Consider the following 23,756-nt stretch of genomic DNA (forward strand, 5'->3'; position numbering starts at 1 on the left):
TGTTCACCCAGTACTAGGGATCATGGAGGCTGTTAACACCTGAATGACTGGAAAATGACAAATTGAAGTATGTATTCACAAATTACCAATCTGAATATTGGGCCACTTGGTTGCACCAATTTCTCCTGTGTATAGCTTAAATTATGTAATATGCCTTGTCTTTATGTTAATTTTGTAATGTGAAGAATAACTATATACTGAGGATAGTTTTGTGGAAGTATGCATGCATAGGAATGTTCCAATTATTTTATGTTGAAGCTTTGAGTAACATGTAGTGGCTATAGAAAGCTTTTGTGTAAAGTTTAGAAAATACTGAAACCGAGTTTAAATGCATATGGTTACCTGACACAAAGTTTCTTATTGTCGCAGTGAACTACCAGTTTGGAGTAATCTATCTAAATTAATATTGGGCTGGACACCTTAGGATGTGAGACATGCAAGTATTTTTGTATCGTCATCCACCTAAATGTTGCACGAAGCAACAAAGGAAACCCATATGGGTTTCCGCAGAATTGATGTGCAAGAACTTATTTGCTGTATTGCAAGATTCTCTGTTAGGGTCAATTTGCAGTCTATTTCTGTCATTACCTTTACCTTTACAGATTGAATAATTGCAGAAACAATGTCTACCCATATTAAAAACATTCATCCTGGCAGTAAGAACACATGTGCACTTAGTGTGCCAAGGTTTCCAAGGATTAGTTTATTCTGGATGCATTATGTACAGGTAACACACAACACCAATTGGTAAACTGCATACTGCTGACCAATGCATTACATAAAAGCACTGTAACTGGTTTAATGTGGAGCATGACTGCGTATGTCTGCGAATTTCAGGAAATTGTAGGCACTAGTTACGGTCGGCACCACTGCCTTAACGATGCTGGCTGGCAGGCAAGCAGGTGCTACATTAATAAGACGTGGCGGCTACACCGCAACATAACCGTAACCAGATGCTTCACGCATGACAACAAAGTGAATACATCGAAATGTAACATGGAAACGCAAGCATCATAGCATCATAACATCATGGTATACAGCAAGGACAATACAAAGCCAGTAGCGGCAGCCAGCGCAATCAGATTCTTGGGATAAACGCACAAAATGTTGAGATGCAGTGAACGAAAAGTTTTTGTGTGTGTCCCTAAGGTCTCGTAACGCAGTTCTACACCATAGTGTACTCCTTCTCAATCACCTGAGCACATTCCGCCATCAGCTCCTTGTAGTCGTCGTGTTCTTTGATGAGACATATGAGCACCATTCTCCTCTTTCCCATCGCAGCAGCCAGGTCACGTCGAGACGGCGTCCAGATGTACGGCAAGCCTTTCTCTTCACAGACGGCGGGAATGTGGCTGCATATGTCGATTGGCTGTACATCTCCCGCCAACACCAACATACCAATATCGCCCCTGCGAATCTTGGCTTGCACTTCTTTTATCCCACTATACAGATAACCTTTGTGCTTCGAAGCCTTTTTAATTAACTTCAACAACTTCTTTGTGAACTTTTTCGAGGCCATGGGCTTTGCGATAGGGTTGACGAAAGCCAACTTTTCTTCGTAAGTCAAAGAATCCATCCCATCATTTTCGTGGGCAAATGTGGAATCGTCCATGCCGTCTTCCACAGCAGCACCATCTTCGACTTTTATCTTCTTGGCTTTCTTCGAAACATGCATAGTGGAGTGATCGTCGTCGTAGGTGCTGTCCGTTCGCTCCCTCTTGATTTTCGGCATTTTCAAGGATGGCGGAGATCGGCTTAACGCACGTGAAACACAGGCCTTGGTCTACTCAACTTGCTCAACCACGTTGCCGGGAGAAAACAAACAGCGGTGGCCGTCGCTTCCACCACTAATCCACCACATGGGCACTCACGTCGTCACCCGACAGCAAAATAAATGAAGATACATAGTATAATATTAGCTCAGATATTTTGTAATCAATGTGCAAAATAACCGGAAAACTTCATTTTCGACATTACCCACGGGTTTGTACAATAACGTGACTTTTATTGAGGCACTACGTTTTTATGGAGACGTGCAAGAAACCGGATAGAGGTAGGATATATTTCTAGAGTTCATTGTTGACATCATTTGAACGAAGAATTCGGCCAACTAAAACTCCAATAAATTAGAATTGACATTTTTTTATTACTTAAGCAGAAATTTAATGTATTTTAATTTGCGAAACATTGTTTTATAACGCGCATACGTTCGGTTGTGAATAGTTGGCGCGTGTACCTTGAATGCACGTTCGCACGCATGCGCCGTTCCAGGGGGCTTGCCTGCTTGCCTTTCTTGCCTTTCTAAACGGCGTGTGTATCGGTCGTGTCGGCTATCTGGTGCACTTCGGTGGACCCCCGCTGCAGAGTTCCCCCCCCTTTTTTTTTAAAACGCTCCCTCCCTCGCTCTTCTCGTAGCAATCAGTGTTCGAGAAGCACGGGGTGGGCATCTCTGTACGCACTGTGTGTTTGGTCCAGTGGATGGATCCTAGTATTGGCTGGTATCAGCCTGAACATCACGGGCCGGCTCTGCGACTGTGGAACTCCATCTGGGAAACGCAGCAAGGCTTAGAAACGATGGATCTCAACAACTCGAATCTCCGTGCACCTGACTATATTCCCATTAACAGTACAGCCGGAAGCGTTACAGAGGTGAAGAAAAGCGTCAACGGACAAAACGAACTGACAGGTGGTGCAGACAAGTTCTACAATCCCACGAAGCGGAAAAGGGAGAACCGTGCAAGCACTTACGCTCTCAATAGGAACCAACACTTGATAAGTCAATATGGCGGCACGCCGTGGAGAACTGAGGTGAAGCACTTTCGTCCAGGAATCCTCGGGTAAGTAGCGACTTTTGAAGTAAATATAGTATGCTTACCTGTCAAGCCTGCAATGGTTGCACGTGAAGATTTGACTGTCCTTAATTGCTCGCAGTGCTGGTGCGCGCTGTGAATCACGTGATAGCTGTATGGTGAGGCTTGTCGAAAAGCGGGTGTACGCACAGTTTAGGATTGCTGAGGGTGGGATATTGCCGTCATTACTTTAGCAGCCGTCTCATTACACATGCTAAGCAGTGAGATCGCACTCTACGCCTTTGTTGGAGCATGCTGTGCGTCAGTACTTGGTGCTACGCGATTGGGGTGAAAACACGTGCGACTCGGCGAGCGCTCTCAAATATTGCCATCAGCTAGCCCTGTCAGCGTCCAAACTCACGTCTGAAAACAAGCATCACCGTTTGCTTTTCACCGTTTGTGCCCGTGTGATGCGTAGAGGTGAGGGTCATTAACAACAGCTCACTTAGTTAAGGTTCTATTTTTTACGAGCCACACCTTGGGTGACCTCCCAGGTTTTTACTTCGCCCAATCGAAGCTTCTGCCTGCTGGCCACGCGGCTGTGTTCCGACGTGTTCATTAAGGCCTAATTCTGAGAGCGCCAGATTAGTTGGAAAGAAATAATGTAGTACTTTCACTTGTGGTGTGCAGACTGTGTCCGATGAATGCTAACTGTCTACACAAGGTACTGAATAACCAGTAGCACTTTTTTTTTCTCCCTCCGTGATCAAATTTGAACGCTTCACTTGCATGTCAGTGTTAATATTCAAGTTGCTGTTAGCCTATTACCAAACTTCAACCATGACATAGCTCGCCGTAACGGGAAAGCGTCACCAATTTAATTGCTGCAGTAATGTACTGATGATGGAAACAAATGTCGGCCAAATGTATTGTTAATGATATTAGCGATCGGCATGGATTGAGTGATATGTTTAATTATGTATTGAAAACGAAACAACACAGACATTGAACACACTCGTGCTTGTGTTCAATGTCTGTAGCAAATTACTGATAAGCTCTGCTTAGCACAGACGTGAGTGAACATGTACTAGTACCTCAATGTGTTGTATGCTTTCGGTATAACAACTTCACCCAGGGTTTAGTGCAGCTTCTGATATTTACTAAAACTTTAGATATCTAAAAACTTTAAAATGCTTGACATTTTGACGTTAGCTTCCATGGTCAATTCTGTTTGGGCTTGTAGGGCAAGGCTTGTCGTTTGCTGCTGGCTTTTTATATATTTCAGGGCTGTACTTTTGGGCTCGTGCATCTTGTGATTGTTGGTTGACTTGGCCTGGTCTGTATGACCTGTGTTTTGAATGACGGTTTGGTTTTATTTTCCTTCGTTTATGAAATATGTGACAATTTTGCAGAAGCTTACATTAACATCCGTTTTGCTGACGGCATATATTATCACACTGTGTATATGTATATGTGTGTACATCTTGCCTTGAAAGAGACAAGTCCGCGTTTGAAACGTTGGCTCCTGCTTTTACCTTGTTCTCGTTTTGCTTATTGTTTTAAATTCCAATCTCCCGCCTTCTCCGTGTTTTCATACTGTGTATAGTGTGAAAAAAAAAAGATATACAGAACATTGTTGGTATACTTCAAAGCTTCCGTTACCTTGGAATAATTTCCTTCATTTGATTGTACAGGTTTGCTGGAGTTGTAGGGGCGCTTGCATGTCATGGTCTTATTCACTTGTGAATCTGTGGCAGATTTCTTAACACTTGTACATATTTTCGTAAGTGAATACTTCCAAATTCTTACTTTTTTGCAGAGTAACAAAAACCTCCTTAACTCGCTGCTTTTGTGTTTTTACGTTTTATTTCAAGAAATAGTGGTCTCATCGTATAGTATGATACATAAAATTATAGCCTGATCACTGGTGTTCTGAATGAAATTATAGCAGTAATAATTTCTCCGACAATTTTTAAGAATTTCTATGTGAAACTTCAAAGAAGCACCTCAAGGAACAAATGAAAGTGAGAATTTGCCATATTTAGCATAAGTAATGAGAGTAAATAAACATAAGAAACTGAGATATACGAAATGTGCATTTGGTTCCTAGTTCCCAACTTTTGCAAGTCAGATCACGCGACAAAGCTCTGAAGAGTTGTTGGCAGCAGTACTAGCCATAGTATTGACACCCAATACTATGGCCAATACAATGCCCATGCTATGCAAGAAAGCAGTGGCTTTGCAAATGTGAAAACAGGTTAAGTGCCTTTTGTAAAGGAAGCATTTGTTTTTACTTATTGCAGCAGGCACCTGTCTTTTCTTTTTTACGGCATTTTTTTAGGACCGTGAAGCAATGGCTGTCAGTTCAGGAAGCATGCAGAAGCCTCTTCATGTGTGTATATTGTCTTTGATCAGCTTTTCTGTGCAAGCGATTTGCTCTAGTATGTGTTCAACTGTCACGGGAGCCTCCACATGCTTAAAGTTCCTGTACAATGCTTCACAGTAATGAATAAGAGCACTCTCACAGGTGGCTCTAATATGTAAGACATTAGACAGCTAGTTAAGGTTCAGCTGAAGGTCAGTCTGAAATCGACTGCCTGGTCTTATCCTCCGAGGTTGCTTAGTGGCTGTGGTGTTGAGCTGCTAAGCATGAAGTCGCGGGATCGAGTCCCAGCTATGGCAGCAGCATTTCGATGGGGGAAAAAATGCGAAAAAACCCATGTACTTAGATTTAGGTGCACGTTAAAGAACCCCAGGTGGCCCGAATTCCCGGAGTCCCCCACTACGGCATGCCTCATAATGAGATCGTGGTGTTGGCACATAAAAGCCCATAATTTAATTTTAACTAAGTGGTCTTGTCTGAATGAAAACACCGCACGACAGGAAGGATTGCTCATAAAACTTTGTACAAATATTGTCGAAGCGCTGATGAATAAAAGCACCCCATGGTGGAAAAAATAAATGCACTTGATGTTAGCTGAACACAATTATCAAAATAATATGCACTATGCACTCATGAGTGCTTACCATTGTTTGAGGTGTCATTAAAACAGCCTATGCGTCTAATCAGAAAATTGACAACACAAGAGGGGCTTCTTTTTCTTCACTGCTACTGTCATTTAAATATTACCTATATTGCCTAGTCAACCAAAGTGCAAATTTTGCGTCTTGTAATTGAAGTGCTAAAAGCACTGGAGGCTAGTTTTCATAATACCGCCATTCAAAGTGTTCTTTTTCCATACTCCCTAATCTGTCAAAAATTGTCACATCTGACAAATAGTTAAAGTTCAGTCGTCATCTCTGACGGAGCATGATGTTGCTAACGCAAGAATTCCAATGGAAATGTTTAGCAACGCTTGGAAAAATTGTCAATCAAATCGATCTATTTCTATTGGCCTGGTAATGGAACAGTTAAGTGGTGTGTCTCATTTCCATATTTTTTTAATACACTTTCTCTAGTTATTTGCAACTATTCACACACACACAGGGTATGTGCACATACCGTAAGGCTGTATGTAATCTCTGAGCATGTATATGCTAAGAAATACTATATTCAAAAGCCACTTATACTGAGAATGTATGACATATTTCAGCATATTCTGCTGCTGCTCCAATTGCCTTTAGTGTAAGTTAACATTGCATGCACACTGCAGAACAGAAAGCACACAAGTACCTATACACAACTTATTTAGAGCACTAATTGAAGCAGTTCACTAACCGGGGACAAAATTGACTCTGTGAGGGTGCATTATTTTAAGCCTACTTGTTCATTATCTCATTTGGATCGTAAGAGGTATATTTTCTCCGTATATTTTCACGTAATGCGAGTATGAAGAGCATACTACTGTGCAGTTATTTATGTTCGTTTGTTGCATTGAGATCATTATTCATTGATTTCACATGCATTGCTTGAATTCTCCTTCTGAATGAGATGCATTTAGATGATGATAGGCAGATCAAGTTGCACCATTTTTCCATTAGTGGCTCGGCATGCAGTCACTGTAAGCTTATAGTGTATTTCGTTTTATTGCGATAGCAATTATATAGACACTCCAGGCACATTTTTGCCATCGCCGTCGCTGTGAGGTTTCGTATAAAGTCCAAGAGCGATAACGCCGTCGCCGCGGGTCGTATGCTGTATGTGCGAGTGAAAGCACACGATGATGATGATGATGAAAAACGTTTATTCTATAAATTGAGTTTGCAGGCCAAAAATGGCCCTTTACATAGGCGGCGGAGTCCTTAGTCTGGGATCCCACTGGACGAAGCTGCTACCCGCGCTCGTTGGACTAAAGCCCTTTGAGACTCCAGCGCCGAGCAATTGAATAGGGCTGCCTCCCATGCCTCTCTAGTGGGAGAAGGGTTGGGGGAAGGGACGGATTCATCTGACATGCCCACACCATGTGAAAGTTATCGGAGACTTCCTTACAGTGAGGGCATCGCCCATCAACTTTCGCGTCAAAATGTTTCGCTATTGCAGGACACAACAGGGTGTTTGTCTGCAGGCGCCGCAGGGTTCGTTCATCGGCCTTACTCAGGCCCTTAGCAGGGACCGGGAAAAGCCGATGACGTGACGTTCGCAATAGTCTGCCAGAATTTCCCTGAACCGCAGAAGCGGTTGTCTAATCTCTGAGCCGGAAGAGTCTGGTTGAGGTGCCCGGTGTAAGCGCTCGGGCGTCCACGTCCGCAGCCTCGTTACGTCTGAGGCCCTGGTGGCCCGGAGTCCAAATAATGCGTTTGGGTGAGGGGTCCGATTCCCTCACGGTTCGCTTTAAAATGTGGTAGGCTAAAGGTGATACCTCGCTTGTCAGGTAGTGCTCACAGGCTCTGCGTGAATCTGTGATGATTACCTTCGAATTCGGGTCCGAGGCGGCAAGTGCTATAGCAACCTCCTCGGCCTGCGCGGAGTTGAAAGCGCGGTAGAAAAGTCCGTTAACTCGTTGGTCCTGGTGAACTACGGCAGCCGTGTAGAATCCAGTGGGCGACGGCCCTGTCACATCAACGTAGTATACACCCTGCTTTAATCCATATTGGTGTTCGAGGGCCCGAGCGCGCGCCTTTCGTCTGCCTTCATGTGTCTGCGTGTCCATGTTGCGCGGGAGTGGAGGAACCCAGAGCTTGTGACGCCAGAGCTCCGGGAGCCTGCATGTCCCCTCTGGAATGCACTCGCGTTGTATGTGCAAGCGGTCTAGCAGGTGGCGCCCGGACACCGTCTGCGAGAGTCGCGTGTATTGGTTCACAATGTGGGCCTCCTTCTACTCCTGGTAGGAGTTAAGCACACCTAGAGCCAACAATTTAGCGTTGCAGGTAGACAGCGGGAGGTCCAAAGCTCGCTTTGTAACCTTCCTTATGATGGCGTCGATGCGTTCATCGTGTTTCGTTGTAGTGCGAAGGTAGGGTACGGAGTATTGGGGGCGAGGAGTTACGGAGTCGTCATCTGTCGGAAGCGCCTCTCTTGCGTAGTATGAGGAATCACGCGGCGCGCCCCTCATGGGTTTCGCTTACTGCGCTCGATAAAAACCATGCTGCAGCCCTCCTGGACATTTATGTAGGTACTCTCAATACGAGGGAAGTTTTTGACTGTCCATATAATAATCTTGGGCAAACTTAAAGTACATAATCGTTTACAGACGCTATCTCTTCGTGCGGTCGCCGCGATGGAGTCTCCCGAACCGGCTTTTGCGTGAAAGGTAGGCAAACGCTGAAAGTAAACTATGTGAAATATGTTTTTATAGTGCGCTGTCTGTATAACCAACTGGGGCATAACAGAATGAAGCCTCAATGCAGCGATCTCACGGGTTCGCAGCGACCGACTGCGCGTCTTCATGCATGTCCGCACACAATGTTTTGCTTCCGCTGTGAGCGCGTTTTCGCACCGTGCCGTGAGCTTTAGGCCGCAGCATATGAGCATTTTACAGTACACTACCATTGTTGCGTGGACGATATCAGAACTGTTCAAAAGTAATTTCGTTATAGAGACTTCGACGCCTACGGCGACTGTGATGTGCCGTCGCGAAGATTCAATCTTTTTTTGTCTTCTAAATTCTTGGACATTTCAATATTATTTCTCAAGTTGCGTCGCACTTTATGTTTATCGGTCATCTCAGCGTGCGATTTCCCTCTGCTTCTTTTTTGTAATCCAGTGCATTAATTCTTAACACAAACATGACCATATGCCATGCCTTTCTTTAATGTGCGTCTTACCGCCCCCTTTTCGTTCCGTGAACTTGCCAGTAGCTAGCACCAACAAGTTCATAGACCAAACCGTCCTAACATTAGCCGGGCAGCGGGCGCGGACGAGCGTCTCAGTCCGCGTTTTCTGGTACTCACCGAACATCGCGCAGTCCCGGCGCCGTAGCAGAAATCTTCCTTGCGTGTGTGCTTGGTTCATACCCAAGTTGTAGCCGATGGCTGTCTGCCGGTTCTAAGTTTTGCCAACCAAGCGTCACGCAGCTCCTTGCCCTGCGGCTACGCGTGAATAAGGCTGACACCGGGCTCCGTTGCGTACGTCCGGCACTGCGGCACCGAGCAGATGCCTACCATGCTGCACACCTCCAAAAGAAGCCACTACCTATTATAGTACTTTCGAATGTTGTCAAGCAGACACTCAAGGCGGTAAAGCCCCACCAATTAATCCGAACCGCGGCGCAGGTGGGACTTTAAACTTTCGTTTTCAGCTCGCTTCGGCGCTTCCGAAGCAGCCGACGCGGTCGCTGTGTCCACGTGATCCCTCATGCCATGTCACGCCGACGGTGGCGCCAGCTTTTCCAGTGGTGGAGCTCGCCGCCAATAGGATCCTGCTGGTTACGAAGGCATGGGCGAGCCGAAGCGCGTCCCTGCTCCGCAACCCGCCGCGTTTGCTGGAAACGCGGTGGATCATACGTCCGACCGGTTCGCCTACGCGTTTGAGTTTGTCGATAGTGGATTCCGGGCTGAGTCTGTGATGGATGAACATACCCAGGATCCGCATCTCCTCGACCTCTCTTATAGGACCTCCCATCAGAAAGAGACGCAAACTCGTGTTGTCTTTGGGATTGGTTCTGATGTGAAGAAGTTCCGTTTTCGCAGGAGCGCATTGGAGACCACAGTGGATAGCATAGCTATCGACGATGGAGGCGGTCCTCCATTTCCCCAACGCTCCCTTCGGTAGTCCAACTTATGTCATCCGCTTAAAGGGCGTGATGGATGCCTTCCACCCGGGCCAATTGTTGGAGAAGCTGCATCATGGCAATGTTGAAAAGGAGTGGCGACAAGACCGCTCCTTGGGGAGTGCCCCGTGTGCCCATGGTGTATGGGCCATATTCCTCATCCTCGATCTTAAGGAGGGTTTGACGCTTCGAGGGGAAATCTCTGACGTAGGCGAATGCCTTGTGTCCGCAATCCGTGGTGCTCAGGTTTGCCAGAATGCTGCCGTGACGAACGTTGTCAAAGGCCCCCCTAAGATCGAGGGCAAGGATGGCCTTGTCGTTGTGTCGCATGGCCGTGGGTCGTATTATGTCGCGATGTAGTTGGAGGAGGACGTCCTGTGCAGACATATGCGGGCGGAACCCAAACATAGTGTCTGCAAAGAGGCCCTTAGCCTCCATGTACGGAGAGAGGCGATCCCGAACCATCTTCTCCATAAGTTTGCCCGCACACGAAGTCAGTGAGATGGGTCTTAGGTTGTCGGTATTTACGGCCTTGCCTGGCTTAGGAATGAAGGTGACCAAGGAGGTCTTCCAATCGGGAGGGAGTGGACGCCCGTCCCAGATCTGATTAATGTACTCTAGCAAGTGAAGGCAGGCCGAGTTCGGAAGATTCGCCAATAGTTTCACTGTTATGCGATCGCAGCCCGGAGCCGTACCTCTGCACATCTTAGCTAAAGCCGCCCTAAGGTCGTTGAATGTAAAAGGGGCATCAAGGTCTGGATTAGGCCTGCCCGCGAACTCGTACTAGGGCCCAATCGGGTCATCTATGCGACAGAGATACCTGTCACACAGCGTGTCCGCGAGTTGAGCTGTTGTACCTTGGTACCCGTGGAACTGCGCCTTTCGCTACCGGGCGCAAGGGGAACTGACGATCGCGGCTCAATCTCGCGCGTCATATATGGAGGAACGCGAGGTGGGGGAGGGCGGCTTCGACTCCGCCAACGGGTGTGTCGTTTGCACGGCCGCGCGCGCCGTATCTTGAAAGGGATCTGCAGACGGTTCATACCCTTTGTACCCTGTGTTCTCGCCGCTCATGCGTTGAAGTTATAGACCGTACGAAGGTCACTTAGCTCGCTGCTTCGGCCGCGCTTGCTAACACCAGCGTCCAGCATTTTGCAGCGAGTGTCCGCGCTCATCTATTGTGATGTGTTCATGTTTGCTTGTGCGCGCTGACGCCATACTTGTTAATTCAGTTATTAAGCGAATATTTTCAAGTTTGTACGGCCGATAAAACTACTACCCTTAATTCGTATAGCTGTGTACTAATTTGCTATCGCAATCGAAGCTTCGGGCGAAAAATGCGACTTTTTTTTCAATAAATCAATCTTTATTATGAAAACAGGGATTAAGATTTTGAGGACCATTATCAAAAAGCCACTAAATGGGCTTGACAAGGTCCACGTTACAGCATGCAAGGCAGGAGCAAAATACAGCAGTTGAGGAAACTGTGTTAAATATGTGCAAAATCAGTGCATAAATAATGAAAATGCAGAGGGACAAGTTAAGAAAAGTACAATGCACAAACGTAAGGCTTGAATGTGATACATTAAGTTGCACATATGTGCATCAAATAATAGATACAGCACGAACGTTGGATGCACAATTGAAAAAAAAAAAAGCAATACAACAGGACAGAGAGGCACAATATTCAGCATTGTTGATTTAAATGCTGAGGTGTAAAGTGTGTAATATGCCATAATTTATTGAGGCAAGTGTATCTAAAATGTATTTTTCTTTTCGAGGCCTAGTTTCCCTTCTCTAAGTTTGTATAGGTGTTTTGTGGGCGTACCACCCGCTAGTTGAATTTTGCCCCGCATGCGGCGCTCTCAACGCCGGCGCAGCAGCGCCGCTCTCGGTGCCGTTCTTGTCTATAGCGTTCGCCGCCAGCATTTCCTGATAAACATTACAGTTACATAAGCTGCAGTTGCCGTGAAGCGTGAGAAGCAGTCGGGGGATCTTTGAATGCTATCGCGTTCCACTCTTAAAGGCAACGCTTAAACGATCCCCGACTTTTATTGCGAAAGCAACTCTACGCCAGTTCTAACCGCTCGTCGCGTATGCCGCATGGGGGTGTAATATTGCATTGCGTTTTTCGACACAGTAATTTCCACACTTCTGACTGCATTGCCGTTTCACATAGACGAATTTCGGTTTAAGTCGGAATTATTGTTGATACAGAATTTCTTAGGCTGCTTCATGTGAAAACAAAGTAAAGTATAGTTGAAACTACTTTCGTGAAATGCTTCTCATGTTTGAACTCCCTATTCAATGAAAAAAAAAAAAAAAAACATAAGTAGGCAAGCCAGGGTGACATGTCTGCCCATCTGCATTGTTATTGGTTCTTTGTCCACGCCACACGCCCATTTTTGGAGGGAAGTTCAGCTCCTCCAAACATAAAAAAAATCAGGTACATGGTGGGGCCAACAGCATATTTGCCACATCTGCGATGTTGCAAATCCAAAATCACAAGGAAAAATGGACAATGTGAAACAGGCTTAAGTTCAGGAAGGAGCAGAGTAGTATGACTGTTAAAAGGGACACTTGAAATAGCATGAACTGTCTTGTTCTTTATTATGTGTAACTTGTGAATTGTGAAGCAGCAATAGAGTACATGAGGTAAAAACGTATCTGTCTTGAGTAACGAAAATTGCGGTTAGCATGGCAGAAACCATAGCTAGAAGCTAAATTTTGTAATGCTTGCTTCATAGGTTCCTCAGATATTACTTCTGCACATTTAAGGAGAGGCACCATCCGAATGTGAAAATTATGCAGTTTTATTGCAACCTAGGAACTACATTTGGCACTATGTGACTGGTTCATTTAAATACACTTTGCTGAATATCACAGAACTTCTGGCGAGTTTGTGTCCGGTTGAGGTTGTGTGTAGTGTGGTGTGAAAGTTCCTTGCTTCAAAGGAATATAGTCTATTCCATAATGCGATTGACAGTGATTCAAGCAGAATGGTTATACAATGGATTACAGGAACACATACAAGTATACTAACATATAAAATTGATACATTAAAAATAGTGGTGGACACATAATACAACTTAAATGCAGAGATGGTAGTGCTGCGCAGTCTTGCGCCAAACCATTGAGCTGCGCCAACCTGCGCCAAAACACTCATTTCGAATGAAGCTGCCAAATGTGGAACGATGTGCGTCGTCAGTGGCGACCACACCGCCATAGATATGTGTTGCGCTTAGCCCTGCGATCCAAGCGTAGGCAATCCGTTTCAGCGTCGGCGTCTTTGGAGTGTGGGTGTGTTTGGTGGCATAATTGTAACTAGGCCGCAAGAAAATTAAAACCGTTTTGGTGCTATACAATGCATTGCGAATGTTTTATAGAAGTGTTAGGCGTTTGCGCATTTGTAGACCAGCTAGAGACGATTATAACTGGCGCTCATTTCATGGGGCAGTCGGGAAGGAAAGCCGCGCTGAATGAATTAAGTCGTACAGCCTGCTCAGAGTGTAGCTTGTTAGTTTCGTTATACAATTTAGTACACGATTTTGCTCCGTATTTGTACATCTGTGTCGATTAATAGGCGAACGCCGTGCGTGTGACGTAATAAATCTATTGAGCACCTGCACTACGCCCGGTTACCGGGATGATAGTGCGGCACACCGACAAACGACCTGCTTGTTTTCATGAAACTTATTAGTCACAAATATCGAATGGCAACTGTAATTGTCACTCAGGCTGCACTACTTTCTGCCTGGCCTCACCACACAAAATCAGGCGCTTGGCGCCGCAGAACGCAAGCCAAGGATGCAAAGTTTCGTATTTAGTCAGTCTTAGCGGCCAAGTTGTGGTCGTAAAAAAACGTTCGGCTTAACCGCAAACTTCCGAAATTGTGTTCGCGGCAACGATGTTCACGACGCGACTTGCGCAGATCGAGTCCAAAATTTTTAATAAACCACCGTTCAGCGCGCGAAATATCGGTTGCAGTTTTACATTGGCCCTATGAATAAGTTTCATATAATCATCTTTATGCGCAAGGATACACACGACAGACACATGCTGCTTGTAGAACAAGCAAAATAATTGTCCTCCAAGGCAACTACAATAACATAGCAAAATGAAAGCCAACGCTAGCTGCGGTCACAATGGACGCGCAATCACCGCGCAGCGTAAAGCCACAGAAAGGAATTTATTCTTAAGACATAAATACACGCCATGTGTAATTATGAACATAATTTGAGTGGTCTGATTGCAAGCAACAGTGCGCGAAACAACACGAACGGCCCCGACGAGCAGAATCACCAGCAGTTACCGACCTTGATGCGGCACAATCCACTTCGATCGCACCACCGCCACAGTATTTCTCGTCGTCGGGCACTGCAAAGCATGCGCTGCTCCGGCCGCTCGTCCCGCTCAACTGTACTATAGTACACTCAGTAATAGGGTCTTTTAGTGGTGCTACGGAAAGTACGGTATACGGTACGGTAAGTGCGTAATACCGTACCGGTCGAGGACTGCGCATGCGCAAACTTTACCGTACGGAATGACTTTCCGTAGGGCATACTAGACGGTAAGGAGTCGCTAAGGCTCGGCTGGCACCGTGTGTCGCGAGCTGAGCTGCGCCAAGCCAAAACAGTGAGAAGCTGATGTCGGCCACAGAGTCCACGCCGTGCATGTTCAAGTCTCGTGTGCGTTTTTCACGATTATATGACCGAGGCACGAGTTAACATTAATTTACCTGCTGCGACACGACGAAGTAGCAGCAAGACATCCCTTCTAACCGGAAGGAAACTTCGGCTGAACTGAACTTGTGGCCGTACCTTTCTGACAAGCGTTTAGTATACTCTGGCTGAACGAGAAGAAAAAGAATATAAAAAAAAACCGAAAATAATCTAAAAGAAAAAAACTGAAAATAAAAAGTGGCATAAAAAAGCACTTCAGGTTGGTGGCGCCAACTAGTGACGCAGAGCTTACTTAGAGGGGACGCCGAATTTTTATAGCAGTAACTAACTATATTCTACTTGTCTACTGGTGTAAAGTGCCGGCAGCGGTGCAACTGACAACAAACACCCCTATTTTTATATGTTGCTTAGGTAAAAACACCTATGTAACAAAAATATGTTTCACGTGTTGCAGGACAAAGTGTGACGAGAGGTCGCTACCGGCCTTGTGGCTGGCGTTTACGCTTGCCATAACCCGGAACTTCCGTAAAGAATAATGTCTGTGTGGACAAGCTAAACCTTTGTGGTAGTTGCCAAAATGAATATTTCGTGCTCAGCACATAGTTATTGTATTCTGCATGGCCTTAAAGTTAGCAACTATCATCATTATCACATTACCGTACGCATCGAGCGGCACACGCAGCTAAAACGTTTTCGCTCATTGCGGCAGGTTGGTACGGAACGGTAATACCGTACCGTATACCGCACTTACCATACCGTAAAGGTACGGACACACTGGCGGCAAGACGCGCGCGGCACGCCGCCGGTGGCAAGAACGCCGCGCGGCAGAGAGGCCACATCGGTTGTGCGCGTGGCGGCCGCCGCGGAGTCACGTGACAGCACTGATCTCGCCTTGTCTCGAACTGCGCGAGCATAGGAGCGATATCGCGGCTGTCGCGCGCTTTTTCCTTGCTCGGTTAGTAGATAGCGCGCTGATCGCGTTGATTCCTGCAATGGCAGATGCAGACGACGATGTTCTGACGACGATGAGCGTTTTGGTCATTGTGTGTTCTCTGCTGTTGCGACGGCGGCGCGCGCAAAAGGCACGCAGACGAAGCACTAGCGCTGTTTGTCGTGACTGGCTCGGAGCGCTCGGTCGTCGATCGTGGTTCCGCCGCCGCCGCTGGAAGTTAACTTCGGCAGTAGCCAAGAGGTGGCGCTTAGGAGAAAGCCCGGACGTCTCTCATTGGTTCGCGGCACGCGGCAAGCCGCCGAAAATGGCTCCTCGACCCATCCTCTGCGCGGCAGACCAAACCGGTTCCGCGGCAGGTTTCGCGGCACGCGGCGCGCCGCCGGCTGCGTGCCGCGCGCGTTTTGACGCCAGTGTGTCCGTACCTTAATACGGCACTGCTAAAACTCTCTATTGTGGGCAAGGACTTACGGGGTCGCCATCTGTCGGAAGCGCCCCCCCCTCCCCCTTGCGTAGTATGAGGGATGATTCAATCAATCAATAAACGCGGCGCGCTCCTCGTAGGTTTGGTTACGGTGCTCAATAAAAACACCACGCGGCATCACTAGTGGAGATTTTATTGCGAAAGCAATACTGCTCGCACTTTCGGCCCATCGGTGGTCGTGGTACCTCCTTACACAGCTGCGCGTCACGTGACCGTGTGACGTCACGCCAGACCGAGAGACGGGGCCCCAGCTCGCGGCATCGATGGTGGAGGCGAAGCATTGCGCGCCGCTGCTGCGGCGCTACCGAGAGAGGGCGCTCGCTGGTGTGACGTCACGTTTGGAGGATAAATGGGGCTACAGCTCGGCTCCTGGCAGTGGTCGGCGCGCTGCCTTGCGCTATGTCGGATGATGTATAGCCATAAGTTTAACAAAGGGCAACCATGTCCACACCATCAGCCGAACGAAGGCGCAGCCAAGGGTATTGCTTTCGCAATCTTCCAGGCTTAACTAAGCTAAGCCTTCAGCCAATTTTTTTGTAAGTACTCTCATAACGAGGGAAATATTTTACTGTGAAAATAATAATCTTGGGCAAACTGAAAGCAGATAATCGTTTAAAGACGTTATCTCTTTACCGAATATTGTTATGATTGGGGGTTCAATCCCATCGCTCGTGATCCGTTGTCAAGATTGGAGTCGGGCATGAATTAGAAGGTAGCTGGCCCATGCCGTCGTCCAACTTATCCACACTGAGGACGTTGATGAAGGGAAGGACTGCTTCTCATCGAGAACGAGGAATAAGGGTTTATTTACAGTATTTATATCAGCCTAACATGACTGTTTGAGAAAGTACATCAGTCTAACATGACTGCTTGAGAGAGAGTGACTTGAGCAGCCGCACAACAGCGGTTTTTAAACACTCGGTCCTCTCCCGATACAAGGTGACGCGAACGTTCGTTCAGTCATTTTAAACAGGCCGCCTCTCTCCTGGACGGGTTACACACGCACACTCACACACGCATACACACAGGTGCGATGGTCCGGAGCCGACGTCAGAGGGGCTTCGTAGAACTCGGAGCCGTCCCAGGTAGCGCGTTGTCTTGCGTCTTGGTCGGTGCGTGGGAAGGAGCCTGCGTCGGCGTTCCCGCGTCAACTCCCCCACCCGTAGCAGATCAGGTCGGCGTTGTGCTGTTGCGCACAAAGCCTGCTTCGTCGAACTGCTTCAGTCACAACGGCGACGAGGCTAGAGCGCAACGGTGACGGTTTCAGCACAAAGCCTGCTTCGTCGAACGCATCCTAGCTGAAGCGACGGAGAGTGGAGGATGCGCGTATTGTTCATGACACAAAGTCGACTTAGTCACGCTGTGGCTAGAGGTTGGCGGCGGAATTCCAAGATGAGGTTACCACCACTGGCGTAAATGGCTGGCAAACTTGCACTGCAGCTGGCCGTTCTTAGCAGTATGTACAGTGAACGCGACTGTGCGCGGTCTCCCGAACCTCTCCCGAACCGGCTTCTTGCGTGAAAGGTAGGCAAAAGCTGAGAGCAACCTATGTGAAATATGTTCATACAGTGGGCTGTCTGTGTAACCGAATGGAGTATAACAGAATGAAACCTCAATGCAGCGATCGCACGGGTTCGCAGCGACCGACTGCGCGCCTGCATGGATGTTCGCGCACTGTGCCGTGAGCTTTAGGCCGCAGAATATGGGCATTTGACAGTACACAAGCAACCATTGTTGCGTGGACGCTATCAGAGCTGTTCAAAAATAATTTCGTTATAGAGAAGTTGCGTAGCACTGTATGTTTATCGGTTTTCTCAGCGTGCGAATTTCCGCTGCTTCTTTTTCGTAATCCAGTACATTAATTAATAACACAAACATGACCATGTGCCATGCCTTTTTTTAATGGCACATGACCATGTGCCATGCCTCCCTTTTCATTCCAGTGAACTTGCCAGAATCTAGCATCAACAAGTTCATAGACCAAATAAAGCGTCATGACATTAGCCGGGCAGTGGGCGCGGGCGAGCGTCTCCGTGCGCGTTTGCGGCTACTCACCCAACGTCGTAGTCCCGACGCCGTAGCAGAAATCTTCCTCGCGTCTGCGTTTGCTGCATACCCGTGTTGTAGCCGTTGGCTGTTTGCCGGTTCTAAGTTTTGCGAGCTAACCTTTACGCAGCTTCTTTGTCCTGCGGCTATGTGTGAACAAGGCTGACACCAGGCTCCGTTGCGTACGTCCGGCTATGTGGCACCAAGCAGTAGCCTACCGTTCTGCACGCCTCCAAAAGCAGCCACTACCTATTATAGTGCTTTCAAATGATGTCACGCAGATACCCAAGGCGGGAAAACTTCACCACTTAACCAGAACCGCAGCGCAGGTGGAACTTTAAACTTTCGTTTTTAGTTCGCTCGGCGCTTCCGAAGCAGCCAACGCGGCCGCTGTGTCCACGTGATCCCTCATTTCACGTCACGCTGACGGTGGTGTCAGCTTTTCCAGTGATGGAGCTCGCCCCCAATAGTGAGAAACTCTCTGGGCCCGTCAGTATCGTTCGGTTCGTCATTCGCACATTTTTCTCTGACGGACGTATAATTTAGAGCCGCTGTACCGTTTTGCTTGCGCGTTTATTCGGCGTTCATCGAACCATCGTGGTACCGCAGAGTTTGCCAGAGTAGGATGTCACATTCTAGTATCAGAGGTAAGCTATTTTTATGTTTATAGGTTGTAACTGGGCTTTGCAAAAGAGCCGCTGCGATCACAGTCGCACGTGCTGCACAGTTCAGAATGGTATTAGCGAATGAGGTCGAATGTGGTACACGGGCCACGGCGAGAACCGCCACTTCGTTGGGTGCCACCATGTTCATTGACGCAAAACTTTTGCGTCGAGTTTGGGTCGCGGCGCTATTTCGGTGAAATAGCGTCGCCGACGCAAACGCAAAACCCTATTTGAGTCTTGCGCATGTGCAGTGGCGCTGACGCTATATATATATATATATATATATATATATATATATATATATATATATATATATAGTGGGGCTCCTGTTCGAGCATGGCATGTTCAATGCAGGCGCGCTTAGTCAGTCGGTCTTGCTCGGTGAGCCTTTACCCACTAGCCGTGATTGTCACACTGCGTTGCGTCCTGGGTTAATAAACCCGCGTTTGTTGACGACCTTTCTGTGGTGCCTTCTCTGCGCCGTATATGTCGACGAACCGGGCTGTAGCGCCGTTAGTGCGTCGCGATGTGGAGGAGCGTCGCGTACTTTCCTGACTGCACTTGCAGGGTAAGCATCACGCAAACCTTATACTCCACAAGGTATTGGCTATGCCAGTTAAAGTTTGCATGGTATATGGTAAGCACACGTGCATTGGGCACCTCGCCAAAAGTACTTGCTGCTGCGCCAAATCGACTTTTTGCCTGCGCCAGGACCTGCGCCCAAATGGTTGTGCCACCACTATTTCAGGGAAACGAGGGAACCTTTCGCCGTGCAAACGCGTGCGGTCAACCATGCCACCCTTCCGACGGCGATACGTCGCTTTTGGGGACGTCTTCTGGGAAACAGTGACGCCTTTCGCCCCCGCGAACATGTGCAGGCGATTTAAGCGAACGTCCAGTCTGCAGCGACTGCTTTCCCGTGGGACAAAAATATCGTCCCTTCTTGTACCCAAGAATGCACTGCCGAGCCGGGGAGCCTGAAAATATTTAAGGTCGTGCCGGCCCCATTGTATAACTTTCACCGTTTTCGCGTGAAAGTTGCACCGAGCGCGACGGGTGCATGCGCGGGCCGCCCCGGCTGACGTGGTTTTGGACTTTGCTCTCCGGGAGCGCTCGCCGTCGCCGACGTCTGCGCGGTGCTTCGACGGTCCCAGTCGACGCTGTCGTCGGCCTCTCAGTAGACCGGCGAGAATTCAACAGGCGCGCCTCAACAACGTAACGACGTCGCACCACAGAACTTTACAAACTAGTACACGTAAATCGGAAGGAAAAAAAGAAACAAACTCGGCGCCCTTCACTTTGTGAAGAAGGATGACCAGCGACGCTATGTGGGCCCCTTAAAGGGACCCTGAAACGGTTCGGACAAATTTTGTAGGCGCGTAGGGTACAGCTTAACTAGAACATTCGCACCACAATTTAAGTGAAGCGTTACGTATTAATGGAGCTACAAGCGATTAGAAGTTACCCTCCTCCCTAGCCATGCTTTTTCTCCTCAACTCGCTCGCCGAGCGAGCGGCGCTAAGCTCCGCCTTCACTGGTACTGCGTCACGATGCGACGTCACATTGTCCACTTCCGGTTGTTTTGGAGCACGCCGCCTCCCGCGCGAGACCTCTCCGCTAGCCGCTTGGCCGTCGACCAAGAGCTATCGAAGCAGCATGCGTTGCGAGCATTCTGTCGTAGCGCCGAACGTGTCCGGTATTCCGGTACCACAGGCAAGCTGGTCATTTCTGCAAATGACTGGAGGCATAAACTCAAGCGGATGAAGGAACTTTAGCGTAGACGTACGTGAGCAGCCTGATCGGTCAGCACGGTCCAGACACTTGTTGGCGCAGCGCTTAACAAGTCAAACAAAGCGCTAATATTGCTCTAACCAAGTGCAAAACATTCTAAACATTTATAAAAACAACGTGTTGATGATTACACTCCTGCGAAAAATACACACCAGCAGCAAAGAAGAATACACTTTGTTGCTGCTACTGTGTATGGTTGAGCTCTGTGCCACCAGGTGGCTGCACCGTGCAGACCATTCACATTTGCCCTTCTGCTCATCTCATGGCTCATCCCGGCACAGTCAGGCGGCCAGACCCTGTCCCCTTGCGCTTGCGTTTGCCCTAATACCGGACTCGCCAAACGCTATTGCGTTAGTAATCTTCCGGTGTAAAGTGACGGCCACAAACGCGCAAATCCTGGCGTCGATCGGATAGCGGCATTCTGATGCGCTGCAGCCAGTCCGCTCGTACGCTGCCTTGTAGAGGGACACGATGTCGCAGCTTGACATATTGCCAGCCGCTAGGTTTGCAGTCCACAAGGCATTGAAGTCGAATCATAATGCTCGCGAAAAGACTGAGACCGACTCTGACCGCGGAGCTCTCGTCAAAATGGAGTACGTTGTAACCACGGAGGAAGGAAACTAAGGAGAGGCCCTACCCCCTCCGCGCGCTAGGAGAAAAGTGTGGCGGAAATGACGTAGTAGGTTCTCATTTTTTTTGCTGCTTTTTATTTTTTTTTGTTGTATGGCCACGCCTTTTGGGCCACAATGGCGGCGTTGTTATGGTTTTGAGCGCTCACACGTGTTGCTCTGGTAGGTTTCGGGCCGTGGCAAAGGCGCTGAGTGGGCGGGTTTGCGTTAGTCACCGTGTCTTGTTGCGCTGTGTTACCTGCACCCTGCTCTGCCAGATGTTGCGCGAGCGCGCGACACCACGCGCAGCGCGGCGTGGTTTCGCGAAAGACGTAAACAAGAGAGGAGGGTGGCCCAAAAGGCGGAGCATCGCCATGAGCAACGCCAAATTCCGGCTTCACTTTTGCTTCACAAAGAGTGACGTCAGGGCCTCTCCTTAGTTTCCTTCCTCCGTGGTTGTAACACAAACAGACGACGCTTGCTGTGTGCCGGAAGTGCTTAAGTGTACTGAAAAATTGTTCTTGTGCCTTCCCTTTATGTTACTTTCTTTTTATAAAAACAAATTAACTAACATTCCAACTATTACGAAGATCATTTGTTTACCGTAAAGTTGGAAAAATTATCGATGACGCGCCCTGGTCAGCCAATCGGATAGCTCGCCCCACTGACGTCATATGGGTGATTTCCGTCATATGGGTAGGGACGGCTTAAAATTCCGCCGAGCAGCGTGCTGCGATTGGCAGCGATGTGCATTTTTAAAACCTTATAATAAATTACACGCTTTACGCGGAGCACTTAGATGTGTCAATTAAAGGGACCCTGAAACGCTTTTGACGATTTTCTACAAACGTACTGAGTCGTTAGAGTAGGTCCTTCTGATCATTAATTGACATATCTAAGTGCTCCGCGTAAAGCGTGTATGTAATTTATTATAAGGTTTTAAAAATGCACATCGCTGCCGATCGCAGCGCACTGCTCGGCGGAATTTTAAGCCGCCCCTACCCATATGACCGAAATCACCCACATGACGTCAGTGGGGCGAGCAATCCGATTAGCTGATCAGGGCGCGTGATCGATAATTTTTCCAACTTTAGGGTAAACAAATGATCTTCGTAATAGTTCGAATTTGTTTTTATAAAAAGAAAGTAACGTAAAGAGAATGCACAAGAACAATTTTTCAGTACACCCAAGCACTTCCGGCAAACAGCAATGGTCGTCTGCTTGTATACAACGTACCCCATTTTGACGAGAGCTCCGCGGTCAGAGTCGGTCTCAGTCCTTTCGCGAGCACTATGATTCGACTTTGTTGCCTTGTGGACTGCAAAAGTAGCGACTGGCAATATGTCAAGCTGTGACATCGTGTCCCTCTGCAAGGCAGCGTACGAGCGAACTGGCTGCTGCGCATTCGGACTGCCGCTATCCGATCGGCGCCAGGGTTTGCGCGTTTGTGGCCGTCACTTTACACCGGAAGATTACTAACGCAATAGCGTTTCGCGAGTCCGGTATTAGGGCAAACGCAAGCGCAAGGGGACAGGGTCTGGCCGCTTGACTGTGCCGTAACGGGACGAGCCATGAGATGAGCAGAAGGGCAAATGTGAATGGTCTGCACGGTGCAGCCACCTGGTGCCAGAGAGCTCAACCATACACCGTAGCAGCAACGAAGTGTATTCTTCTTTGCTGCTGGTGTGTATTTTTCGCAGGAGTGTAATCATCAACACGTTGTTTTTATAAATGTTTAAAATGTGTTGCACTTGGTTAGAGCAATATTAACGCTTTGTTTGGCTGGTTAAGCGCTGCGCCAACAAGTGTCTGGACCGTGCAGACCGATCAGGCCGCTCACGTACGTCTACGCTACAGTTCCTTCATCAGCTTGAGTTTATGCCTGCAGTCATTTGCCGAAATGATCAGCTTGCCTGTGGTTACCGGAATACCAGACACGTTCGGCGCTACGACAGATTGCTTGCAACGCACGCTGCTTCGATAGCTCCGCTTGGGGTCGACGGCCAAGCGGCAAGCGGAGAGGTCTCGCGCGGGCGGGCTCCAAAACAACCGGAAGTGGACGATGTGACGTCGCATCGTGACGCCGAAGCAGTGAAGGCGGAGCTTAGTCCCGCTCGCTCGGCGAACGATTCGAGGAGGAAAAGCATGGCTAGGGAGGAGGGTAACTTCTAATCGCTTGTAGCTCCATTAATACGTAACGCTTCACTTAAATTGTGGTGCGAATCTCCTACTTAAGCTGTACCCTACGCGTCTACAAAATTTGTCCGAACCGTTTCAGGGGCCCTTTAATGATCAGAAGGACCTACTCTAACGACTCAGTATGTTTGTAGAAAATCGTCAAAATCGTTTCAGGGTCCCTTTAATGTTGAACTGCACCTCCTCTGCGGGTCGGCCCGGCATTGCACTATCTTCGGCATAGGCCCACGTATGAGGAGTGTTTAACGCCTGCTTCACTTCCGCCGCGGGTCGGCCCGGTATTGTATATCTTCGGAATCGGCCTACGTATGGGGGCTTAACTCCTGCGTCATGGCTTAATGAAAAGTGAAAAATGGGCGACTTGTTATGGAAGCAACGGAAGCACCTCCGCCGCAGGT

The 23,756-nt window shown here is 48.1% G+C and overlaps 2 protein-coding genes across 5 annotated transcripts in view; one reads left to right on the forward strand and one right to left on the reverse strand.

The window, feature by feature from the left end:
* Nucleotides 1–680: 680 nt before the first annotated feature.
* On the reverse strand, nucleotides 681–1,977 carry NHP2 (NHP2 ribonucleoprotein). Its single transcript, XM_050194110.3, has one exon. The coding sequence runs from the start codon at nucleotides 1,730–1,732 to the stop codon at nucleotides 1,166–1,168; it is 567 nt and encodes a 188-aa protein (XP_050050067.1). The 5' UTR covers nucleotides 1,733–1,977; the 3' UTR covers nucleotides 681–1,165.
* A 156-nt stretch (nucleotides 1,978–2,133) lies between these two features.
* LOC126546040 (terminal nucleotidyltransferase 4B-like) overlaps nucleotides 2,134–23,756 on the forward strand; it is an 83,901-nt gene continuing 62,278 nt past the window's right edge. Inside the window, exons 1-2 of one of the 4 annotated variants that reach the window (XM_055061654.2) lie at nucleotides 2,134–2,837; nucleotides 5,131–5,181. In XM_055061654.2, the coding sequence (XP_054917629.1) occupies nucleotides 2,479–2,837; nucleotides 5,131–5,181 (410 nt within the window). In that variant the 5' untranslated portion in view covers nucleotides 2,134–2,478. The remainder of the gene's footprint in view (nucleotides 2,838–5,130; nucleotides 5,182–23,756) is intronic. The other 3 variants (XM_055061655.2, XM_050194104.3, XM_050194105.3) reach the window with 3 other exon arrangements.

The sequence above is a fragment of the Dermacentor andersoni genome, chromosome 1 (assembly GCF_023375885.2).
Source record: "Dermacentor andersoni chromosome 1, qqDerAnde1_hic_scaffold, whole genome shotgun sequence".
Taxonomy (NCBI): Eukaryota; Metazoa; Arthropoda; class Arachnida; order Ixodida; family Ixodidae; genus Dermacentor; species Dermacentor andersoni.